General features: G+C 40.1%; 1 protein-coding gene across 1 annotated transcript in view; it reads left to right on the forward strand.

Annotated features, from left to right (window-relative positions):
- Window positions 1-19761, forward strand: part of tonsl (tonsoku-like, DNA repair protein) — a 103112-nt gene that overhangs the window by 73105 nt on the left and 10246 nt on the right. The window contains exons 23-25 of the mRNA XM_028817465.2: window positions 7169-7479; window positions 10198-10369; window positions 14056-14231. Of these exons, the coding sequence (XP_028673298.2) occupies window positions 7169-7479; window positions 10198-10369; window positions 14056-14231 (659 nt within the window). The remainder of the gene's footprint in view (window positions 1-7168; window positions 7480-10197; window positions 10370-14055; window positions 14232-19761) is intronic.

The following is a 19761-nucleotide window of genomic DNA, read 5'->3' on the forward strand; positions in this document are numbered from 1 at the left end:
AAGGGGAACCACCACCCCGGTTTGCCAGTCCAGAGGGACTGCCCCCGATGTCCATGCGATGTTACAGAGACGTGTCAACCAGGACAGCCCCACAACATCCAGAGCCTTGAGGAACCCAGGGTGAACCTTGTCCACCCCAGAGGCCCTGCCACCTCTGAGCTTTTTAACTACCTCAGCCCCTGTTATGGACGGGCTCCCTACGGAGTCCTCCAGCTCTGCTTCATCTAAGGATGACATGCTGGTGGGATTGAGAAGATCCTTGAAGTATTCCTTCCACCGGTCAATAACGTCTGCAGTTGAAGTCAGCAGGGCCCCATCTCCACTGTACACAGTGTTGGTGGAGCACCGCTTTCCCCTCCTGAGGCACCTGAAGGTTTGCAAGAACCTTCTTGGTGCCGACCGAAAGTTGTTTTCCATGGCTTCCCCAAACTCCTCCCATGCCCGAGTTATTTGCCTCTGCAACAGCCGATGCCGCCACATGCTTGGCCCACCGGTACCCCTCAGCTGCCTCCTGGAGTCCCACTGGTCAACCAGACCCGATAGGACTCTTTCTTCAGCTTGACGGCCTCTCAAACCTTAGGTGTCCACCACCGGGTTCGTGGATTGCCACCATGAGAGGCACCGACAACCTTGCGGCCACAGCTCCGTTCTGCTGCTTCGACAATGGAGTCTCGGAACATGGCCCATTCAGACTCCATGTCCTTCGCCTCCCTCGGAATGAGGTTGAAGTTCTGCCGGAGGTGGCAGTTAAAGATCTTTCTGTCCAGTTCCTCTGCCAGACTTTCCCAACAGACCCTCATTATTCGTTTGGGTCTGCCTGGTCTGTCCGGCAGCCTCTCCCGCCATCTGAGCTCAGCCCCTCTCTTCACCCGAGTGTCCAAGACATAAGGTCGCAGATCTGATGACACAATTACAAAGTCGATCATCGAGCTGCGACCTTGGGCATCCTGGTGCCAAGTGCACTTATGGACCCCCTTATGCTTGAACATGGTGTTCGTTATGGGCAATCCATGGCCAGCACAGAATTCCAACAACTGAACACCTCTCGAGTTTAGACCAGGGAGGCAGTTCCTCCCAATCACACTTCTCCAGGTTTCACTGTCGTTGCCGACGTGAGCATTTAAGTCTCCCAGTAGGACGATAGAGCCCCCAGGAGCTGCGCCTCGTAGCACCTCTTCCAGGGACTCCAAGAAGGCTGGGTACTCTGAACTGCTGTTCGGCGCATAAGCGCAAACAACAGTCAGAGTCCTTCCCCCAACTCGAAGGCGTAGGGAAACAACCCTCTCATCCAACGGGGAGAACCCCAATGCACAGGCCTCGAGCCGGGGGGCCATAAGCAAGCCCACCCTTGCCCGACGCCTCTCACCCTCAGCAACTCGAGTGTAACAAAGTCCAGCCTCTCTCAAGAGGAATGGTTCCAGAGCCCAGACCATGCGCAGAGGTGAGCCCGACTATATCTAGCCAGTACCTCTCAACCTCTCACACCAGTTCAGGCTCCTTTCCCGCCAGAGCGGTAACATTCCATGTCCCAAAAGCCAGCTTCGGCAACTGAGGGAACGCCAGAGTTCCCGCCTTCGGCTACCACCCATATCACATTGCACCCAACCCCTATGGCCTCTCTTGCAGGTGGTGGGCCCACAAGAGAGTGGAACCACGTTGCTCCTTCGGGCTGAGCCCGGCTGGGCCCCGTGGTCGAAGGTCCAGCCACCAGGCGCTTGCCAGCGAGCCCCTCCCCCGGGTCTTGCTCCAGGGTGGGGCCCCAGGTACCCTTTCCCGGGCAAGGAAACGCAGATCCTCGATTTAACTCCATATGGGGTCTCAGGATCAAGTTAGTCTGGATCTTCACCTCAGACCTGTTTACCTTGGGAAGCCCTACCAGGAGCATGTAGCTCCCGACAACATAGCTCCGAGGATCACTAGACCGCACAAGCCCTTCTGCCACAACAAGGCCTCGATCCAAGAAGGGATATCTAATATTACAACAAACAATACAAGAAATATCTAATATTACAACAAACAATACAAGAAATAAATTTCCAGAGCCAAATGTGCCTTAAGGAAGATAAAAAGAAACATAACTGATAAAATTTAATCTGGTTGGTTCCCTGAAGATTCTGCCAGCCACTTGCCCGTGGATGAAAGTGTATCCAGCATGGCTAGAGCTTCACTGGGGTCCTTGAAAGATTTGTGGGTGTTATCTTTGGAGAGCTTGATCGTCACTGGGTAAAAGAGAAAAGTGTTAACGCTAGATTTACCAGAGTCTACGAAAAAACTCGTAGATCTGGCCCACCTTAAAACCGTTCTCACCTCTCCTTTGTCTTCTAAATGTGCCGATTAAGAGGAGCAGCGTGCAGCCGGCTATTCCATCCCCCACCGTTGCAGAACGTTCACTAAGTTTTCCCAGCTCATGCCTTGTTTGATTTTCTGGGAGTGACTGAACTGCTGGAGTTTTAGAATGGAAATAATAGATCGCTATTTGGAATACATGCATTTCATGCGTGTTCCGTTTCTACAGTAATCTGTGTAAACACATTGCTAAAACAGAAACTTTTTTATATTTTAGTAATAAATGTCACAAAATGTAGGCATAAACTATAGAATCTGTGAAGCCTGAAGTCCAAACATCAAGTAAACACTTTCACAAAAGGTTCAAGGATGATACAACAGCTTCCGTGGCATAACGCTACGGTTTGCTGACTTGGGGCACAGCATCCCTCTCGTGCTACAGAGACGTGAGTTCGATTCCCAGTTTTGAAGAAAGTGTTTTTTTTTCCTCAAACGAACATTAAATTTATAAATTGGTATGCACTGTAAATTGTTAAGTTTAAAATGTCAGTCGCGGTTATTTCTGTTGATTAATTCATGCTTTTTTACTTAGAGTCAGAACAAGAGCTTTTTCAGCTTATTCAGCTTCTGATCTGACTCAAACAGCGCCAGTATAACTTCACACCCGATCTGACGCTGTTCGTTTTCAAATAATATTGCATTACTTCGACGATGTTTTCTGATTGGTACTATTCGCGTCATAAAATGATTTCTTCAAAACGTCACATATATTTGTCTCTTTCTTTTTTTAAAATGTGCGTTGTAGCACGCAGCAACTGGCCACCTGCATGTTCTTGCGCACACTGAATAAGACAGCGCTATATGCAATCATCAGATTCAAATGTTAACAGTTATATAGCACAGAATGGAAATCAGCAGTTCTTAGCATTCCACCACGCAAGCTGTCATATCAACCGCCTACTGTAACTTGCTTTCTTTTTTCTTCGGTTATAGTCTTGAATAAAAGTGCACTTCTTTTGTTATACTTTTACATCAACATATGTTCCTGTGTTTGAGCTACATGGGCATGCTCATAAAATACACGTATAATGCCACAAAAAGTGCATGCAGACACTTCAGTTTGCAAGCATTGGTACGACAATGCAGTCACAAGTACACTGCAGAGCTTTAGCGCGTCTTTATGTGAAAACAGCAGTGTCAGGTGGGGGGCGGTAGGGAAGGATCCTGATCGCGACTGAGACAATGAAAAGTGAATTTAAAAAAAAAATAAAGCAAACTTTTACAAATATCATAAATTACACCGGCTGTTACAGACTGAAATCAAATGTATCTTTTTATTCTAAAATAGTGAAAATAAGAACACTTCTCAAAAGGCAGTTGTGCAGGATCGAACTCATGACCTTCTGATTCCCAGTCAGCGACTGATACTGTTGCGCCACAGAAGCAGTGATAGTTAATATGTGTCAATGTCGCACACTAAGGCGGCTTTTTTTGGCGGTGGCTTTTTTTTTTTGTATCTTTTGTGAAAGTGTTTCTTTGATATTTGGACTTCAGGCTTCATACATTATATAGTTTATGCCTACATTTTGTCATTTTCTACTAGAATATATAAAACGTTTCTGTTTTAACAATGTGTTTACACAGATTACTGTAGACATGCAACACATATGAAATGCGTGTGTTCCAAATAACAGTCTATTATTTCTACTCTAAAACTCCACTTCACTCCCAGATAATCAATCAAGGCATGAGCTGAAAAAAGCTCGTTTACATTCTAAGTCGTTGGGGGGATGGAATAGCCAGCTGCTGGCAGCTTGTCTTTATCAGTACATTTAGATGACAAAAGATGCTGGCGGAGAGGTGAGAATGGTTTTAAGAAGCGATTTAAGGTGGGCTGGATCTACGAGTTTTTTCGTAGGCTCTGGTAATTCTAGTGTTAATCCCCATCTCACAGGCTTTAGTGATTACTGGATTCATGGCCCACCTAGCGATTCTTGTTGGTTGACTGTAATTGGCAAAGAAGTATATCTGTCTTCCATTAAATATGATCCTCCCTTGTTTGCGGGATTCTTTTAAAATAAGATCTCACTCTGAAGAGCAGAACATCCTAAAGTTAATTGGACAGGGTTGAGCACGATCAGTTGTCTGTGTGTAAATTCTATGTGCTCTTTCAATATCAGCTTCATGACAAATCGATGGACACTATTTTGGAAGAGACTCTTTCAGAAAAGCATATTAGAGCCCTCGATGGATTCTCCCACGTTTATCAGTGGCACATTTGAATGCCACAATCTGTTCTCAAGATCCTCCGTCTTATCCTGAAGAGCCTTGAGTTTCTTATTCAGAGCACTGATTTCTTCATTATGGCATTTGACGTTTGGTTTAATTAAACCGAATTTCCCGTTAAATATAGCTTATTGTTTCTTCAGTATATTTAAGTCTGCGTGTAAGTCCATATAGGACCTCTGAATAGACGGGTTCAACTTTCCAGTCTGTTTGAGAACATACTGTTTCAGCTCCTCCACAGACTTCCCTAACACAGAGTGTTTGTTTGCCATTACGGAGGCTTGAGAAACTTTGAAAGATTTTCTAGTGGGGCCCTTGGCAGCAGCAGTAGGGTGAACACTAGAGGGGTCCATAAACCAGGCTCTAATACAGTGGTGTGAAAAACTATTTGCCCCCTTCCTGATTTCTTATTCTTTTGCATGTTTGTCACACAAAATGTTTCTGATCATCAAACACATTTAACCATTAGTCAAATATAACACAAGTAAACACAAAATGCAGTTTTTAAATGATGGTGTTTATTATTTAGGGAGAAAAAAAATCCAAACCTACATGGCCCTGTGTGAAAAAGTAATTGCCCCCTTGTTAAAAAATAACCTAACTGTGGTGTATCACACCTGAGTTCAATTTCCGTAGCCACCCCCAGGCCTGATTACTGCCACACCTGTTTCAATCAAGAAATCACTTAAATAGGAGCTGCCTGACACAGAGAAGTAGACCAAAAGCACCTCAAAAGCTAGACATCATGCCAAGATTCAAAGAAATTCAGGAACAAATGAGAACAGAAGTAATTGAGATCTATCAGTCTGGTAAAGGTTATAAAGCCATTTCTAAAGCTTTGGGACTCCAGCGAACCACAGTGAGAGCCATTATCCACAAATGGCAAAAACATGGAACAGTGGTGAACCTTCCCAGGAGTGGCCGGCCGACCAAAATTACCCCAAGAGCGCAGAGACGACTCATCCGAGAGGTCACAAAAGACCCCAGGACAACGTCTAAAGAACTGCAGGCCTCACTTGCCTCAATTAAGGTCAGTGTTCACGACTCCACCATAAGAAAGAGACTGGGCAGAAACGGCCTGCATGGCAGATTTCCAAGACGCAAACCACTGTTAAGCAAAAAGAACATTAGGGCTCGTCTCAATTTTGCTAAGAAACAGCTCAATGATTGCCAAGACTTTTGGGAAAATACCTTGTGGACTGATGAGTCAAAAGTTGAACTTTTTGGAAGGCAAATGTCCCGTTACATCTGGCGTAAAAGGAACACAGCATTTCAGAAAAAGAACATCATACCAACAGTAAAATATGGTGGTGGTAGTGTGATGGTCTGGGGTTGTTTTGCTGCTTCAGGACCTGGAAGGCTTGCTGTGATAGATGGAACCATGAATTCTACTGTCTACCAAAAAATCCTGAAGGAGAATGTCCGGCCATCTGTTCGTCAACTGAAGCTGAAGCGATCTTGGGTGCTGCAACAGGACAATGACCCAAAACACACCAGCAAATCCACCTCTGAATGGCTGAAGAAAAACAAAATGAAGACTTTGGAGTGGCCTAGTCAAAGTCCTGACCTGAATCCAATTGAGATGCTAGGGCATGACCTTAAAAAGGCGGTTCATGCTAGAAAACCCTCAAATAAAGCTGAATTGCAACAATTTTGCAAAGATGAGTGGGCCAAAATTCCTCCAGAGCGCTGTAAAAGACTCATTGCAAGTTATCGCAAACGCTTGATTGCAGTTATTGCTGCTAAGGGTGGCCCAACCAGTTATTAGGTTCAGGGGGCAATTACTTTTTCACACAGGGCCATGTAGGTATGGATTTTTTTTTCTCCCTAAATAATAAAAACCACCATTTACAAACTGCATTTTGTGTTTACTTGTGTTATATTTGACTAATGGTTAAATGTGTTTGATGATCAGAAACATTTTGTGTGACAAACATGCAAAAGAATAAGAAATCAGGAAGGGGGCAAATAGTTTTTCACACCACTGTATATACTTCGGTTTGGAAACTCTGGAACAAAAAAGTGATGGGGGAAAAGTAGGTATGTGGGATAAGAGGAGAGGGGGAGTTGGAGCTCACTCGAAAACCGCTATCTTGTCTTGCAGGTCACATGATCCCCCATTTTCATTTGTTAAAGCAGTGGTTCATGATTAAGATCAATGTAAATAGAAAATACTTTGCATTAGTTTTTAAATTTCCTTCTCTTTGCAGTATAGAATACCTCATTAGTTTTGTCCGTGCCATTTTAGAATAAAAATGTAAAACACCCTACGAAAGTAAAGGAGTTTTAGAAATAAATGGAGTACTTTTTCACTTTGTGTGAGATGGTGATGTCTAACAGAAATGCTTCCCTCTTTTAGGAATTGTGATAAAGTGTACAAACATCTTTAATCTTGAGTTAATTGGCTTACAAATCAGTAACCAGTACCACCTTCAATTTTGCCAGAATAACCAAAATAAAATTTACTGCTTAGGTGAAATACACATAATGGCAAGTCTCAAACTGAAGTGGCAACTGAACTTTGTTTGTGTTTTAAAATGCATGATCTTTTCAATTTTATTTGATATATGTGTTTCTTATCAATCAACACCTTTAGCTGAAAACAAGTTACTCAGTAAGGTGTGCGCCCTCCAGGATGGTGCCCCCTGCTTCTCCATCTCCCACCTCAGTCTTCGGCCACGTTGTCTGGCCCCTCTACTGCGGAGCCTTAAGCTGCAGACATGCCTCAAGGAGCTCTGCCTCTCTGGAAATAGACTGAATGATGAATTAGTGGGAGAGCTCTTCGCTGCTGCTGCCACCATGCCAGTTCTTCACCTTTTGGATGTATCCTCTAACCATATCACTGGGGAGGGACTGAAGCAGGCCTGCTCTACAATAGAGAACTATGACAAGCAGCCAGCTTTTCCGGTGAGAATTACATCTGTTAAAAAAGTTTTATTGAATGATCATTATAAAAAAAAAAAAAAATAGTGTGTACAAGAACAATCGATGTTAGATTCTTCTGTTATTTATTATAATGTGGATGTTTAAGAGTTTTTGCACATTTTGCAATTTCCTTTTCATTTTGAGATAATGATCATGTTGCTTTTGGCTATAGATTCTGTGTGTTTCTGTAGGACGACTGACATGTTATTTATGGTGGTTTGAACTGTTGCTATAACATAATAGGAGCCATCATGGTTGTGATGTCAAGGGCCATTTCATATTTAAGATGGTGGAATGCTATTGCTGTTGCAAACATTGCAGGATTTCCCTTAAAAACCTTTTTTATTGCAAAATTTAATTTAGTAAATTAAGACTTCTTTTTTTACTTTGATGTGTGGTTTATGAATTGGGCTCGGCAATTAGTTGTTTATCCCTCTAGCCTTTTAACCCATGTTTCATTTTCTGGTTTTATGAACACACTTACCTCCTGGTTTTGTACCTTTGTATCAAAATATTTGGCCTTTCATTTATTAACTGGCAGAACATTAGTGTTGCTACATTTACACATTCTACAGTAACCCATTTGCTTTGAATTATACAAAGAACTTTAAACTTTTTTGCAAAGAACAAGAAGAGAAGCACAAATGTAACAGACTTCTATTAAACTACTATGGATTTGGAAAGTATTCTTAACTTTCTCCACAGTGTATTTGTTGTACATTTCATTTTAATTGGATAAATTTGTCATTTTTTCCCCATCGACCTACACTTACTTACCAATAATGACAAGCTGAAAGCATATTTTAGTAGATTTGTAAACATTTCCAAATAATTAAAAATTTAATTCTCTCATTCATGTAAGTATTCAGACCCTTAATTCAGTAGTTTCTAGAAGCCCCTTTAGCAGCAGTTACAGCTTTAAGTCTTCTTGGGTAAGTTTCTACAAGCTTTCCACACATGAATTTGAGTAGTTTATCCCATTCTACCTTCCCGATTCTCTCAAGCTCCATTAGACTGGACGGGAAGGATCATAAACTCCACAGATATTCTATGGGGTTTAAGTCTGGGTTTTGGTTGGGCCACTGAAGCACAGTCAGATTTGTCCTGAAGCCACTCAGTCATTGCCTTGACTGTATGCTTCTATTTGTTGTTATGCCGAAATTAAACTGTCATCCCAGTCTGAAGCTGCATGCACTCTAAAGCAGGTTAGCAGGTTTTTTCCAAGGACATGTCTGTATTTGGATGCATTCTTGCTTCCCTCAATTCTGAAGGGTCTCCCTTGTCCCTGCTGCTAAGAAGCAACCCATAACCTGATGGTACCACCACCGTGGCATGACTGTAGGGATGGTAATTAGTTAGGTGATGAGCAGTGCCTTGTCTTTCTCAGACAGAATGCTTTTGAGCTCTTTACACTGTCATATGCCTAAATTTTACTCAAGACTGTCTTTCTCCTAGCCACTCTACCATAAACGCCTGATTAACGGAGTGCTGCTGAGATGGTCATCCTTCTAACAGGTTCTTCCATCTCAGCAGTGGACTTGTGAAGCTCTGTTTAAGTGATCATTGAGTTCTTGGTCACCTTCCTAACCAAGGCCCTTCTTGCTCTGCTTAGTTTGGCCAGACAGCCGGTGGCTCCAAATGTCTTCCATTTCACAATTCTGGAGGCCACTGTGCTCCTGGGAACACTCAGTTTTATAAGTAGTTTTATACAATTGCTCTGATGTATGCCTCAACACAATTTGATCACGGACATATGCAGAGAGTTCCACAGACTCTGTGGCTTGGTTTTTGTCCTGACATATAGTATGAATTGTAGGACCTTATATGCAAAGGTGTGTGTCTTTCTAAATAATGCCCAATTTGATTTAGCTTGCCACAGGAGAATTAAAGCAAACAGGGTACACATTACCACAATTTGGAGTGCTACAGTAAAGGGTCATTAATAAGACATTTCAGTTTTTTTATTTTTTAATAAATTTGAAGACCTTTCTGAAAATATGTTTTCACTTTGACATTATGAGTTACCGAGTGTAGATTGGTAAAAATGGCAAATTTATCTGTTTCAAATTCAATCTACAACAAAAAAAATTGTGCAGGGTTCTGAGTATTTCTTGAATTCACTGTATCTTTTCTAGTTAATGATCATAGTATAAAATCAAACATGTTCCCAAGCCAGATGTTTATCAATAAGGATTTCCTGTGAAAGCTAGATGGTAAGCATCAGACTGTTTGTTGTGGTTACTGAAATACTAGTCCATTTTTGTACATGTTTTTTTTCTAATTTAATCTATGAGTAGATAATACTGTTCTTACAATGAAGTGACATTCTTAATGTTGTTTGAGCAATAAAATTGTATCATGTATTTTTCTTTAGAAAGACTAATCCATTGTTAAATTTAAAATTCATAATCTGCTAATTTAAAGAGGGCACAGCTTTTAGCTTTGTTGTATTGTCTTGCAACCTAGTGCTCTCAGAATCGAAAGTGTGATGTAGTGCAATGAAATGACAGCTTCATAGACGGGGATTTCATTCATACTTATCCTCTGAATTTAACATGCTGGTCACTTTCTAGCCAGGAAAATTACTGTGGTGTTGGATGGTTAACAGTGTTGCCATCCTTATGCCCATGCAGTATAAAATTTAATTTAATAAGCTTGGTCTTTTGTGACTTTTGCTAGTGTCTCTTGCATCTGTTCTAGAATTTGGAAGAAGTGAATTTGAGCTTCAATCCTCTGGGTGACAACATTTCTCAGCCTCTGTCATCTCTGGTTGCATCCTGCCCTTTGCTCACCTCTCTGAAACTACAAGGCTGTTCTCTGAGTACTCGCTTTCTCCAGCAGCACCATTCAGTGCTGGCTGGTGCACTTTCAGGTAAAAGATATTACACATATAAAGAAGGAAAAACTCTTATCCATGTGTCATCCTTTTAAATCTAAAGGTGGGAAAGGATATACTTATATATAATCAACTTGAACAAAATATGAAATCTGCTGTCTGTCTTTCTGAACATTCATTTTTGGAGGTTTGCTGGATTGTCAGTCCTTAACTAATATGCAAATAAAAAATGGTAATTACTTTAAATAAAACCTGTCATAAAAATAAATAAATGCCCAATTAACATTTTCAGTCAGTTTTATTTTTCTTCTAATAATGGGTTGACAGTTGCTTCCCAGCTAGATCACTGTTTATGTCCAGTGTGTATGTTTCTGTATAGTCGCATAGGTTGTACTTTAAGTTGTGCGTTTTCTTCCTATCTTCTAAATATGTACATAATTGATTTACTCTGAATTTGTTGGCCATTTGTGTGTGTGAGAGACCGAGAGAGTGTGTTTGTATATGTGCATAACTGTGAACTTTAATGTGCTGGCTCTCACCTTGCGTGTGTTGATGTTTATCCTTCACGCGTTAATTTGGTTAACACTAGAATTACCAGAGTCTAAAAAAACTCGTAGATCCGGCCCACCTTAAAACCGTTCTCACCTCTCTTTTGTCTTCTAAATGTACCGATTAAGACGAGCAGCAAGTAGCCGGCTATTCCATCCCCCACCATCGCAGAACGTTCACTAAGTTTTCCCAGCTCATGACTTATTTGATTATCTGGGAGTGACTGAACTGCTGGAGTTTTACAGTGGAAATAATAGGTTGTTATTTGGAACACACGAATTTCATGTGTGTTCCGTTTCTACAGTAATCTTTGTAAACACATTGTTAAAACAGAAACTTTTTCATATTTTAGTAATAACTGTTACAAAATGTAGGCATAAACTATAGAATGTGCGAAGCCTGAAGTCCAAACATCAAATAAACACTTTCACAAAAAGTTCAAGGATGATACGACACCTTCCGTGGCTTAACGCTAAGGTTTGCTGTCTTGGAGCACAGCAGCCCTGCCGTGCTACAGAGACCCAAGTTCAATTCCCAGCTTTGGAGAAAGTTTTTTTTTTTTTTTTTTCCTCAAACAGACATAAAATTTATAAATTGGTATGCACTATAAATCGTTAAGTTTGAAATGTTGATCGCGGTTATTCTGTTGATTAATTCATGCTTTTTACTTAGTCAGAACAGGAGCTTGTTCAGCTTATTCAGTTTCTGATCTGACTCAAACAGCGCCAGTATAACTTCACACCAGATCTGACGCTGTTCGTTTTCAAATAATATTGAATTACTTCGACGATGTTTTCTGATTGGTACTATTCGCGTCATAAAGTGATTTCTTCAAAACGTCACATATATTTGTCTCTTTCTTTTTTTAAAATGTGCATTGTAGCAAGCAGCAACTGGCCACCTGCATGTTCTTGCGCACACTGAATAAGACAGCGCTATATGCAATCATCAGATTCAAATGTTAACAGTTAACAGTTATATAGCACGGAATGGAAATCAGCCGTTCTTAGCATTGCACCACACAAGCTGTCATATCAACCGCCTACTGTAACTTGCTTTCCCTTTTCTTCGGTTATAGTCTTGAATAAAAGTGCACTTGTTTTGTTATACTTTTACATCAACATATTCCTGTGTTTGAGCGACATGGGCATGCTCAAAAAATACACGTGTAATGCCACGAAAAGTGCATGCAGACACTTCAGTTCGCAAGCATTGGTACGACAATGCAGTCATAAGTACACTGCAGAGCTATAGCGCGTCTTTATGTGAAAACAGCAGTATCAGATGGGGAGTGTCTGATGATTGCATATAGCGCTGAAGTTACTACTCTTTACTATGCTTTCCTCTGCATGTCCTGGAGTACAAAAGAAACAGCATACAGCAACATGTGGGGACTGGCAAGATTATGGGAAAAAAAACACGTGGTCGTATGTATCGTGATACACTGCAGAGCTATAGCGCGTCTTTATGTGAAAACAGCAGTGTCAGATGGATGGGGGGGGTGGGGGTTGGTGGTAGGAAAGGATCCTGAACGCGACTGAGACAATGAAAAGTGAATTAAAAAAAAAATAAACAAAGCTAACCTTTACAAATATCATAAATTACACCAGCTATTACAGACTGAAATCAAATGTATCTTTTTATTCTAAAATAGTAAAAAATAAGAACACTTCTCAAAATGAAATCATGCAGGATTGAACTGGTGACTTTCTGATTCCTAGTCAACAACTGATACTGTTGCGCCACGGCGGCAGTCATAGTAAATGAGTGTCAATGTCGCACACTAAGGCGGCTTTTTTTGGCGGCGGCTTTATTTTGTACCTTTTGTGAAAGTGTTTTTTTGATATTTGGACTTCAGGCTTCATACATTATATAGTTTATGCTAACATTTTGTCATTTGCTACTAGAATATAATAAACGTTTCTGTTTTAAAAATGTGTTTACACCGATTACTGTAGAGATGCAACACACATGAAATGCATGTGTTCCAAATAACGATTTATTATTTCCACTCTAAAACCCCACTTCACTCCCAGATAATCAATCAAGGCATGAGCTGTGAGAAGTTCGTGTACGTTCTGATTTGGTGGGGGGATGGAATAGCCGGCTGCTTGCAGCATGTCTTTATCAGTACATTTAGATGACAAAAGACGCTGGCGGAGAGCTGTGAACGGTTTTAAAAAGCGATTTAAGGTGGGCTGGATCTACGTGTTTTTTTGTAGGCTCTGGTAATTCTAGTGTTAAGCAGGTTTGAATTTGACCTCTTGAGCACAGCCATCGGCAGTGTGTCTGTCTGCGAAGGGAGTGTCAGCCTTGTGAAGAGGTTTACTTACCTTGGTAGCGACATTCATGTGTCTGGTGACTGTTTCTATGAAGTCAGTAGATGGACTGGAAGAGCATGATGTCACTGGAAAGGGGTGTATGGTGCTCCCGATATCTTTGCAAAAGGACAAAGATCTAAATCTAGAGTCCTGGTGCTTCCTGTTTTGCTATATGGTTATGAGACATGGATGCTATCCAGTGGCCTGAGACCAAGACTGGACTCCTTCGGTACTGTCTCTTTGGTACCGCTTGTTTGTCTTTGTGTCCAATGAGCAGTTGCTCATGGGGTCCTGGATGAGGAACATTACCTACATTGTGAGGAAGCTTCAGTTACAGCACTGCGGCCATGTGGCGCAATTCCCTGAAGGTGATCCGGCTTGCAGGATCTTCATTGTTGAGGACTCAAGTGGATGGACCAGACCAAGGGGATGCCCACGTAACACCTGGCTGTGGCAAATAGAGGGTCATTTCCGGAAAGTGGGGTTGAACTGTGTGTCTGTCTTTGGGGGTTGCCAACCAGGATCTCGAGCTGTTTTGTTGTGTGGTTGGTGTGGCATTGTGCTGTACCAGTGCATGCTCCCCAACCTGACCTGAGGTTTGAAAATGTTTGCGTGGTTGGATGAAAATAATATACCAGCAATGGTCTTGATTTTGTCAGTTATGAAATGGTATTAATGTAGTTAATCAGTGCTAGAGAGGGTTAAGATTTGAACTTGTGACCTTAGTTTTTCCTCATTACCCACCAGGCCATGTTGTTACCTGCACTTCAGACCCATTATCTTATGATCAGCAACAACAGTTAAGCAGTACTTGCTTTTGAAAACAAATGTTTTGCTGTCTTCTGTTTTAAGGGAGTGAACACCTGAAGTCAATCTGTTTGTCCAACAACAGATTGGGCTCTACAGGTATTGGACTGCTACTGAAAATGTTACCTAAGCATTCTGTGACGCATCTGCAGCTAAGTGGAACATGCAAGGAACCTGAGGGGCAAGCAGTTATAGATCTGCTCTCATCCTACTTGTCACAGGTAATGCGATGTCGCCTATAGGTCACCGTTTCTGTGTTAATTATAGGGGTTACATGGAGATCACTAAGCAAGTGATGGAACTTTCTAAAGCTGAGCTAAATGTGACACTCCCCATGTCTCTAGGAAAAATGCAATGTAACAGTGTCCAGAAACACACACAGCAGGAATTATCAGATGCAACCTTACCATATATAGAGAAACAAGAGAAACACGAAAAAAAGGTTTGGGATTCCACAGTGCATATTAATTTACTAGCAGAAAAAAACCCAGCAAAATCACTATATATCAGTGATGATGAGTAGCGGGACTGGCTAAAGAAGGAAAAGTGGCTGCTTTTATAGCTGCAAAGGAAGAAGGGGTGTGTCCAGGGGGTTGGGACCGGAAGTGAGGTCAGTGATAGGATGGGTTCTGGAAGTTGAGGTGGAGTTAAGCAGGCTTCTGTTTGGAGGATTTGAAGAGGAAAGAGAAAAGGCATTAGTTCTTCCCGTTAACCCCTGATCCGGCATATCACGTTGAGCCAAGCCCATTGACTGCCTCCAATGCAGCATTTCTAACCAGAGTATGCTGTGCTCGTCTTAGGCCTTGATTTCAGAAGTGGTGGGCACCACTCTGTCTAGCTACTTCATGACCTCTATAGAGAGACTGCCAAGTTGAAGGCAAACAGCCACACTGTGTTCTTTTATTTCATGAAAGAAGTTTCAAAACATGAATGGCAGTTTGCAAGTAGTTTATTTAACATGTTTATTTTACATTTCAACGTGTAACCCACAACATAATGACGGAATTATTATAGAAACGTCTCTTCCTTGTACTCAATTTGAATAGAGCAGGGGTGTGCTTCTTTTTAACTGCTGACACTCATTGTGTAATTATATATGCCTTGTCATGTATTTATTGCCATTTAGCACACTCATGATGGGTCAGACTACTTATGGCTGGAAACGTTCAACAAACTATTATTTCTACTTTTCATCCAGTAGTGTTTCTTTCTAAGCAAATTTTGACATCTGTGAATTCATATTCTTCTTTATTTTAATATAATATGAGTCACCATTCTGTGTATGTATGTTTGTATGTATGTAAGTATGTGTATGTATGTCTCTGGGAGATGTAGTCCTACATTTGAATCCATACCAACCGCAAACTTGTGTGTTTGATCATGTTAACGGCCCTTGCATGCTATATTATCAATATATGTATGGTGGCATTGTTGCAAGGATAATTAGTCTGTTCTCTTTCATTCTTTGTAATACAGCTTGAAGTCTTAACTAATTGTAATATCCCTTACTTGTTTTTTGTTTTTTAAAGATAAGATAAAACTCTAACTTTAATAAATGATGTAAGCAAGGTTATTATAGTTAATGAAAACTAAAATCAAAACTGAAACTTTTATTACAAAAACATTTTCGTAAACTGAAATAAAATAATTAACAAAACCGAAATGGAAAAACTAAAACTAAACGAAACTATTAAAGTAGCTGGAAAAACTAACTGAAATAAAATAATAATTTACTATAATATTTTTAGTTTTCGTTTTTGAATGAATATTCTTGCCGTTAGTCTTTAACCCTTGTAAGTTTTCTCTAAAACAGAAAGTCATCCACCACGAACCGCCCACATACAGTGGTGTGAAAAACTATTTGCCCCCTTCCTGATTTCTTATTCTTTTTCATGTTTGTCACACAAAATGTTTCTGATCATCAAACACATTTAACCATTAGTCAAATATAACACAAGTAAACACAAAATGCAGTTTTTAAATGATTGTTTTTATTATTTAGGGAGAAAAAAAATCCAAACCTACATGGCCCTGTGTGAAAAAGTAATTGCCCCCTTGTTAAAAAATAACCTAACTGTGGTGTATCACACCTGAGTTCAATTTCCGTAGCCACCCCCAGGCCTGATTACTGCCACACCTGTTTCAATCAAGAAATCACTTAAATAGGAGCTGCCTGACACAGAGAAGTAGACCAAAAGCACCTCAAAAGCTAGACATCATGCCAAGATCCAAAGAAATTCAGGAACAAATGAGAACAGAAGTAATTGAGATCTATCAGTCTGGTAAAGGTTACAAAGCCATTTCTAAAGCTTTGGGACTCCAGCGAACCACAGTGAGAGCCATTATCCACAAATGGCAAAAACATGGAACAGTGGTGAACCTTCCCAGGAGTGGCCGGCCGACCAAAATGACCCCAAGAGCGCAGAGACGCCTCATCCGAGAGGTCACAAAAGACCCCAGGACAACGTCTAAAGAACTGCAGGCCTCACTTGCCTCAATTAAGGTCAGTGTTCACGACTCCACCATAAGAAAGAGACTGGGCAAAAACGGCCTGCATGGCAGATTTCCAAGACGCAAACCACTGTTAAGCAAAAAGAACATTAGGGCTCGTCTCAATTTTGCTGAGAAACATCTCAATGATTGCCAAGACTTTTGGGAAAATACCTTGTGGACTGATGAGACAAAAGTTGAACTTTTTGGAAGGCAAATGTCCCGTTACATGTGGCGTAAAAGGAACACAGCATTTCAGAAAAAGAACATCATACCAACAGTAAAATATGGTGGTGGTAGTGTGATGGTCTGGGGTTGTTTTGCTGCTTCAGGACCTGGAAGGCTTGCTGTGATAGATGGAACCATGAATTCTACTGTCTACCAAAAAATCCTGAAGGAGAATGTCTGGCCATCTGTTCGTCAACTCAAGCTGAAGCGATCTTGGGTGCTGCAACAGGACAATGACCCAAAACACACCAGCAAATCCACCTCTGAATGGCTGAAGAAAAACAAAATGAAGACTTTGGAGTGGCCTAGTCAAAGTCCTGACCTGAATCCAATTGAGATGCTATGGCATGACCTTAAAAAGGTGGTTCATGCTAGAAAACCCTCAAATAAAGCTGAATTACAACAATTTTGCAAAGATGAGTGGGCCAAAATTCCTCCAGAGCGCTGTAATAGACTCATTGCAAGTTATTGCAAACGCTTGATTGCAGTTATTGCTGCTAAGGGTGGCCCAACCAGTTATTAGGTTCAGGGGGCAATTACTTTTTCACACAGGGCCATGTAGGTTTGGATTTTTTTTTCTCCCTAAATAATAAAAACCACCATTTACAAACTGCATTTTGTGTTTACTTGTGTTATATTTGACTAATGGTTAAATGTGTTTGATGATCAGAAACATTTTGTGTGACAAACATGCAAAAGAATAAGAAATCAGGAAGGGGGCAAATAGTTTTTCACACCACTGTATATATTCATCCAGTGAGCGACGGTTGGTGACGGAGGGCAGCTGTTCACACAGCATTTGTGGTGATAAAGCAAGCTGAGTGCAGGTGTGTAAAGCGTGAGAAATAGAAAGCAATTTGCGTGCCGCCTTTCTTTGTGCTTGTTGTATATCAAGATGTAATTCAAACGGCTGAAATCAGAATTTGCTGGTCAACAAAATGTTTACCATATGGACAGAAAAATCACGAGTGAGTAATGTTTCAGTTTATTTCTCAGGTGTCTGCTTTTTGTTGACGGCAATTTACCTGCCACTTCGCACAGGAGAAATCATTTTTACTTTCTCATATACGAAGTATAGAGAAAGTATACTGTAGTAATCATGAAAAAATTCGACCTCGATATTTTTGATGAATCTTGACGTGTTAGATTAATCAGTGTCCAACAATACTGTTTTATTTTTTTTTTTAATTGTGTGTGTGTGTGTCTGTTTGTGTGTAAACACGATAACTCAAAAACGCAACTAGATAGATGGATGAAATTCAGCATGTGGTTGTTACACCACAATTATGGATCTGTATTAACTTTTGGGCCAAATCCATCAACCGGAAGTGGTACTTTACCTGAACACATACTCGATTTTTTTTTTTTTTTTTTTTATTTATACAGCTGCAGAGTCTGATTTATTCAACTTTACTTTTATAATAATAATTGTTCAATATATTATTAATTTGATTTGTTGTTGATGGTTCCTTAATGTACATAGTATAAATATATAATCATTGTCTTGCGGTTTACTCCTCAAATATCCATCCCCATATTTGAGTATACAAGAAAGTCGAGGGGAGGGCACTCCCGGTTTTTGAAAATAAAACAGCACTGATTGAGAGACTGACTAGGTCATCATACAAGATCAGCATATTGTTGCTGACCAATCACTTTTGCTTTAAAAAGAGATTAACAATGAAGTGATACAAACAAAGGTAGAGAGTCTGACAATGATGAAAAACTAAACATATTAATGGGTTTTTGTTTTTATCCCATATTTATTAATTTATCTTTTTTCATATTCACAACTCAAAATACCTGATATTGTGAAAGGAATACATTAGCAGAATTATATTTTAAAATATTTGTCACCCTTTTTTCAATGTTTTTTTCTCACTCTTTCTCAAAACAGATAGTTGAAATATCATATTCTTTTTCTTTTTGTTCTTAACATCAGCCTTATCATGCATATTGCATACCAGGGATTTTTCCTGCCTTGCATTCAAACCTGCTGTGGTTGGCTGCAGATTTCCTGCAATCCTACTCTGGATAAACAGGTTTAGATAATGTATATGTTGTTCTTAATTTCAGACGCTGTCTCTGTTGTTTTATGCCTGTCCGTATTCCTATTACCTGCTCTTGCTCTGCTCGTTATGGGTTTACCTTTATGATGGTCTATTCAAGACTCAGTGCCCCTAACCTTGACACTACATGCTTGTTGTTCTTTGTTTCCCTCAATACAACTAGGTGGGGTCTACACACTGATTCAAGTCTAAGAGCCCTGTTCTTCCTAAGCCCCTGTGATTTTCATGAGAAAATATTTAAAAAATTATAAAATTGTGTAAAATTGTTCATATTCAGTGTCTAGTTTTGATTATGGTTGTTTTTATCAGACAAAAACAAAACCAGATAGTAAACCATGTAGTGTAATAAGCTTCCACTAACATTAAACTCGTATCCAAATCTGTTAAGTGTACAGTTCTGTCTGATTGTGACACAAAGCTAACTCCGCAGGAGCTCCATGCCATAATTACTAAAACTAAAACTGAAACTAATATATATAAAAATAAAATAGAAATGTCTTTGTGAAATAAAAACTAAACTAAAACTAAAAATACATGATGAAGGAAAACTAAAACTAAACTGAATTTCCAAGTAAGGTCAGAAAGAATATAGAAATAAAAACTAATATAAAAAGGCAAAACTATAATAACCTTGGATGTAAGCTCATTGTGAAAATTATGAGACATTCACATTGTTTGTTAGCAAATTATTATTATTTTTTTTTTTTTTTTTATCAAGAATGAGCTACAAAATTAAGTACACCAAGACAAATGTGAAGGCAAGTCACACAAACAATATCATACCTACAGTATAAGAATGACAGTTTAATATTTGAAGGAAAACCAGTACAAAGTTATTGCAATACCATGAACAAACTCACTGGCTAATAAATAAAATAGCTAGATACTCGCAAATAGAAGAGACCATGGAGAGCTTTTGCAGATTATTCATCCATTCGTAGGTGAGCCTATGCTGTGAGTAGCA

The sequence above is a fragment of the Erpetoichthys calabaricus genome, chromosome 13, assembly GCF_900747795.2.
Source record: "Erpetoichthys calabaricus chromosome 13, fErpCal1.3, whole genome shotgun sequence".
Taxonomy (NCBI): domain Eukaryota; kingdom Metazoa; phylum Chordata; class Cladistia; order Polypteriformes; family Polypteridae; genus Erpetoichthys; species Erpetoichthys calabaricus.